The 5,974-nt window shown below is 50.2% G+C and overlaps 1 protein-coding gene across 2 annotated transcripts; it reads left to right on the plus strand.

Annotated features, from left to right (window-relative positions):
• The first annotated feature begins 3,622 nt into the window (after window positions 1–3,622).
• On the plus strand, window positions 3,623–5,561 carry Commd5 (COMM domain containing 5). Of its 2 annotated transcripts, none has more exons than XM_026409871.1 (2): window positions 3,623–3,703; window positions 4,598–5,561. In XM_026409871.1, the coding sequence occupies exon 2, from the start codon at window positions 4,650–4,652 to the stop codon at window positions 5,322–5,324; it is 675 nt and encodes a 224-aa protein (XP_026265656.1). In that variant the 5' UTR covers window positions 3,623–3,703; window positions 4,598–4,649; the 3' UTR covers window positions 5,325–5,561. The 2 variants fall into 2 exon arrangements, with proteins under 2 accessions (XP_026265656.1, XP_026265657.1); XM_026409872.1 differs by having other exon boundaries at window positions 3,631–3,703; window positions 4,392–5,561.
• The last annotated feature ends 413 nt before the right edge of the window (window positions 5,562–5,974 follow it).

A 5,974-nucleotide genomic window follows, 5' to 3' on the forward strand; every position in this document is an offset into this window, starting at 1 on the left:
CAGTCAGACCCTCAACCTTGGCAACTCTGGGGAACTGGTTGGATAAAAACCTCAGTCCAGGGCTGTGGCTGTGGCTCAGTGGTAGAGGGCTTGCCTGGCAGGTAAGAGGTACTAGGTTCAATTCTCAGCACCAATAAAAACAAATAAAGATCCGTCGACAACTTAAAAAATACTTAAAAGCATCCTGTAATTGTGTGGTGCCTGGACCCTTTCAGACTTAGTCTGTGACATATATAAAAATGTGTGTGTGTGTGTGTGTGTGTGTGTTATAATTGTGTGAAATATAATGTGTGATTTGAGTGTTATTAGAAATTAGACTGGGGGGACTGGGGTTGTACCTCAGTGGTAGACCACTCGCCTAGCACATTCAAGGCCCTGGGTTCGATCCTCAACAACACATAAAAATAAATAAATAAAATAAAGGCATTGTGTCCAACTACAACTAAAAAATAAAATATTAAGAAAAAATTAGACTGGGGAACTGGGGTCATGGCTCAGTGGTACAGGGCTCACCCAGCCCAAGTGAGGCACTGGGTTCGATCCTTAGCACCACATAAAAATGAAATAAAGGGAGGGCTGTGACTGTGGGTCGGTGATAGACTGCTTGCCTAGCATGTGTGAGTCACTGAGTTCAACCTCAGTACCACACACATAAGTAAATAAACAGATAAATAGTAAATAAAATGTATCATGTCCCTCTATAAGTAAAAAAAATATTTTTTAAAAAAGAAATTAGATTGGAATGGAATAAAAGAACTTGAGTTTGCCTGGGTTATGACTATCTGGTGACCCTCAAGTATTGTTGAATTGCCACCACTGAAAGTGGTGTAGCTTGTGAATTCATTGTTATTCAACAAATTCTGACATTGTGGAAAAATGCAAATGGTTTTGGTTTCTGTTGGAGGCACAGCTTGCTCATGACATGTATGCATACAAGAAAAGGGAAATTTGGACACAGACTCAAAGGAGAAAGTACCACATGGAGAAGGAGCAGACTGAAGTAAGGCCAGGGGTCTTCCAGAGGCGGGAAGAGTCAGGGAAGGGTCCTGTAGGCTTCAGAGAACACACATCCCTGGGGCTGGGGATGTGGCTCAAGCGGTAGCCCGTTCGCCTGGCATGCGTGCGGCCCGGGTTCGATCCTCAGCACCACATACAAACAAAGATGTTGTGTCCGCTGAAAACTAAAAAAAAAAAAAAAAAAAAAAAACACATCCCTGCCAACACTTTAATCTCAGACTTCTAGCCCTGGAACCATTAAATCCATCTCTGTTGTGCCACCAACACTGCTATAGCAGCCCTAGAAATATTCATATATTTTATAAAACCTTTTGGTTTATAATTTTTTGTTTCTCATAGAGAAATACCTAGGATTGGGGACTGGAGCTGTGGCTCAGTGGTAGCGCACTTGCCTAGCATGTGTGAGTCACTCGGTTCGATTCTCAGCACCATGTATAAATAAATGAAATAAAGGTCCACCAAAAAAAAAAAAACATTTAAGTCCTTTTCTGTGCAATTCAATATAAAAAAAAAAAAAGAAAAGAAATACCTAGGATTGCAATTTCTAGGTCCTAGAGTATCTGTATCTTTAAGTTTTTCTGTTGTTTTTGCAGTACTGGGGATGAGTCAAGGGCCTTGGGTATGCTAAGCAAGTGCTCTGCCACTGGAATGCATCCCCTACCCTGTATGCTTAAATTAAAAGAAACTGCTAAGCAGTTTTTCAAACTAGTTGTCTAGTTTACACTTCCACAAACAGTAGATAGCTGATGCAATTACTGTACAAACTTTCCCAAATATGTGTAGTCAGTTCTATTTCAGCTCTGCTGAATGGTGAAATGATATCTCATTGTGGTTTTAAACTGTACTACCACACTACCAGTAGTGGCAATAATCCTTCATGTAGTTATTGTGTGTGTGTGTGTGTTTAATTCTAGTAAAATCTTTTTATTATTGATTTGCAAAAGTTCTTTATATATTCTGGGTATCAGGCCTTTGTCTGGCACGGGGCTCTGAATATTTCCCCACTGTATGGCTTTCCTGTTTTGTTTTTATTATTATTGAAATTGAAAGCCTTTTTTACTTAAAACTCACTAACAGGCATGGTGGCACACACCTGTAATCCTAGCTATTCAGGAGGCTGAGGCAGGAAGATCACAAGTTAAAGGCCAGCCTGGGCAACTTAATGAGAACCTGTCTAAAAATAAAACAAAAAGAGTCTAGCCAAGTATGGTGGTGCACACCTTTAATCCCAGCAATTTGAGAGGCTAAGGCAGGAGGATCACAGGTTCAAGGCCCAGGAAAATTGCCACAATGAGGAACCTCCCATTTCCTGTCCCCATGGGGTTTCAGCAGAGTGCAGCTTCCCCTGCCTGTGATGACAAGGCGTGGCCCGCTCCCACACCTAGAACTGACATCCTACGCCTATCTGGACCCTCGGTGTTGACAACTCTGCTGACTGGAACTGGTCATTACAGTCCTTACCTGACCAGTTCCAGTGACTCTTCGCATTCATCTCAGTGCTCTCGGCTCAGTATTCTGTAACCTTGCGGCTGCTTTCTTTCTGTGGCCCATTTATGTATCACTGTGTGAAGTGGGTGTGAAAGACCCCAGCCCAACAACCTCAGGCCTAGTTGCAAAACCACCGAGGCATGTCACAAACCTACGCAGGCACCAGGAGTGTTTTTCAGACAATCAGTTAGGTGTAACCGGTTGAGAAAGCACAAAGGACCAGGTCCCAGGGCACGCCTGAATAGGCAGGAACAGGAGGACCAGAGTGCTAATAATGTGTAGCTTTTATGTGGTTTTTCCAGTAATATAAAGTGAAACACAACTTTGCCCTTTAGGTAACCTATACGCTGGATTTAAAATTAACCAATAAGAAACCTACTGCTTACCGTGGGAAAACTGCCCCTTTACCCTATAAAAATCTCTGTATCCCCAAGCCCGGTGTGCCAGTTCACCAAAGCTCCGGCTGAGGTTCTGCTGGGCACCCACAGGCGCCTGTGTCTCAATAAACACCTCTTGCTTTTGCAGCCAGTGTTTCGTGTGATTCTCCTTGGACAGGGAAACGGGGGTCTTTCATGTGTGCCTAGAGGATGGGAATAAAAGGACCCGTGACAGCCCGGCTGACAACTCAGCCACCAGACAACTCAGGAGCGCTCAGCGGACCTCCTCGGTGGCGGAGGGGGGCCTTCAGCAGGTTCCGACGCTGCGGGGAGACGGCGGGCGGCCCGTGTCGAAGGCAGCTCGCCCAGGCGCTCGCACTCGGCCGGCGCTCCACCTCGGTGGGCAGCGGCGTCGCCCTCCTCTTCCGAAGGCTTCACGGGGCCCAGGCTCGCACAGCCCCACACGACGGAACTTCGGAAAACCAGAGTCAAGCACCTGAAGTGGACTCTGCGGGAGCCACGGCGTGCCTGAGAACCGCGCCGAGCAGCTCTCCCGGCTTCCCTCTCCCTACACCGCGGAAGGACCAGAGCAGCAGAAGGGAGCGAGCCCGCCGCTCCGACACGCTTTGCTGCCGGGCGGGCCATAGAGCCCCGCCCTCCGCTTTGCTAGAGCGGCCCGGAAGTGTCTCGCGCCCCCGTCCCCAGCCCTGGGTCGCGAACCATAGAGCCGAGTGCTCCGCTTTCCTAGAGAGGCCCGTGAGAGTCTGGGGCCACACGGAGGCCGCGCCCAGCTTCTGGCTTGCTGCTGCGGACGGCTCCAGGTGCGGGGGCGTGGGGACGCGGGGAGGGGGCACTGGGGCGACATCCCCGCGGTGGCGTCGCGAGCGGAGACCCGGCCCCTGGGTGTGGGAGATGGCCCTACGAGTTTGCCTTGAGCGCGGGCGGACACGGCCGCGGGGTGCGAAAGGGCCGTTTATCCGGAAGAGGAGAGCCGGGCCTGGGCAGCGGCGGCGCGTCAGAGCCCAGCGGCCTCTGAATACTCCCTCTACCCAGCTTGTCGAGGTGGACCGTGCACTCTCCCTGGGGCAAATGTGTGGGCACGTCGCCAATGACGACGTTGTCGCCACTGTTTTTTCAGGTAGTGCCACAGCCCTCTTACGTGGTGCACTCTTCTACCTGGTCCTCCTGCAGGGGAGGCTGAGTGTAGCCCCTGTGCTCACTCGGCCCTTCTTAGTGGACAGGTTTAGACTCTAGTTTTTGGCTTGGGCAACTGCATTTGTAGGCTGGATTTCCTTTGTGAGGTGAAAATGATTAGCTCTTGCAGGGACGTTGTGAATACTCTGGGTTGAGTAGTGCGGGGTCCCAACTGCCGTGTCCTGTGCCTGCGGGTATTTCTCCTACCTAATATAATCTTGTATCTGTTAGCTTAGGATTTACATACGCTCTCTCTCTTTTTTTTTTTCTTGGTTCTCTTCCTTTTCACCCACTTCCCTACCAACTCCTGCTCAGACGTCACTTCCTCTGAGAAGCCTTCCCCTTTTATCAGGACCCATGTGGGCCTCTTTTCCACCTGCTCACGGGGTCATTTCCCTAGCCCCTTCACACCTACTGTCATTGATACTTCAAACCATCAGCATCCTAATGGTGGGGTCCACATGATCCTTAAGGTCCTAAGGATGTGGCAGTCACTGGCCTTCCCTCCCCCTTCCCTTCAGGGAACTGTGGCTGGGACCTCCCCTCTGGCTGATCAAGGAGGAGGAAGCAGTGATGTCTGCCTTAGGGACTGCAGCTCCATACCTGCATCATCCTGCTGACAGTCACAGTGGCCGGGTCAGTTTTCTGGGGCCCCAACTCCCTCCAGAGGTGGCAGCAATGGCCCGGTTTCTGGGAGACCTGGACAGGAGCACATTCAGAAAGTTGCTGAAGCTTGTGGTTAGCAGCTTGCAGGGGGAGGACTGCCGAGAGGCCATGCAGCGCCTGGGTGCCAGTTCCAGCCTGCCAGAGGAGCAGCTAGGTGCCCTACTTGCTGGCACACACACACTACTCCAGCAGGCTCTCCGGCTTCCCTCTCCCAGCCTGAAGCCTGATGCCTTCAAGGACCAACTCCAGGAGCTCGGCATCCCCCAAGACCTGGTTGGGGACTTGACCAGTGTGGTTTTTGGTGGCCAGCGCCCCCTCCTGGACTCTGTGGCCCAGCAGCAGGGTTCCTGGCTTCCCCACATTGCTGATTTTAGGTGGAGGGTGGATGTGGCAATTTCCACCAGTGCCCTGGCCCGCTCCCTGAAGCCAAGCATCTTGATGCAGCTGAAGCTTTCAGATGGGTCAGCATATCGCTTCGAGGTTCCCACAGCCAAGTTCCAGGAACTGCGGTACAGTGTGGCGCTGGTCCTGAAGGAGATGACAGATCTGGAGAGGAGGTGCGAGCGCAGACTGCAGGACTGAGCCTCCCTTGTCAGCACTGCAGCTGGTACCAGAATACAACTTGCATTTCCTCTAATTGGATGCTAGACTGCATGTCACCCCTTCCCCAGGTTTTTTTGTTTGTTTGTTTGTTTCTGAGTGTGGTAAATGACAGTCTGGGGTCCAAATCAGGGCCCTCTGAATATGCCTTTGCTCAGCCTGACCCCACTAAGCATCTGGGCCCTTTTTCTTGTTTGCTTTCATAAATGCTGTTTTTAGTGTGGGCACTTTTGTCTGTCTTTTTTTTTTTTTTTTTTTTTTTTAAGAGAGAGTGAGAGAGGGGGACAGAGAGAGAGAATTTTAACATTTATTTATTTTTTCTTAGTTCTTGGCGGACACAACTTCGTTTGTATGTGGTGCTGAGGATCGAACCCGGGCCGCACGCAGGCTAGGCGAGCGCGCTACCGCTTGAGCCACATCCCCAGCCCACTTTTGTCTGTCTTAAATCCCTGCCTTTGTGGGGCTGATATCGTTGTGGGTTGGGAAGAGGGGGAAACATTACAAAATGCATAGTAAACAGTGGGTACAGCTTATCAAGGGGTGACAAATGTGTACTTAGTTTTGTGCAAGGTGGGGTGTAGGGTGTGAGGGCATGCTTGCCCCTATAAGCTGTATCATGGCTGGGCTTCCTG

Source organism: Urocitellus parryii, chromosome 7, assembly GCF_045843805.1.
Source record: "Urocitellus parryii isolate mUroPar1 chromosome 7, mUroPar1.hap1, whole genome shotgun sequence".
Taxonomy (NCBI): Eukaryota; Metazoa; Chordata; class Mammalia; order Rodentia; family Sciuridae; genus Urocitellus; species Urocitellus parryii.

What these genes read in the sequence shown, in the direction of transcription:
- Commd5 (XM_026409871.1), top strand. Translation starts at nt 4,650, where the DNA reads ATGTCTGCCTTAGGGACTGCAGCTCCATACCTGCATCATCCTGCTGAC.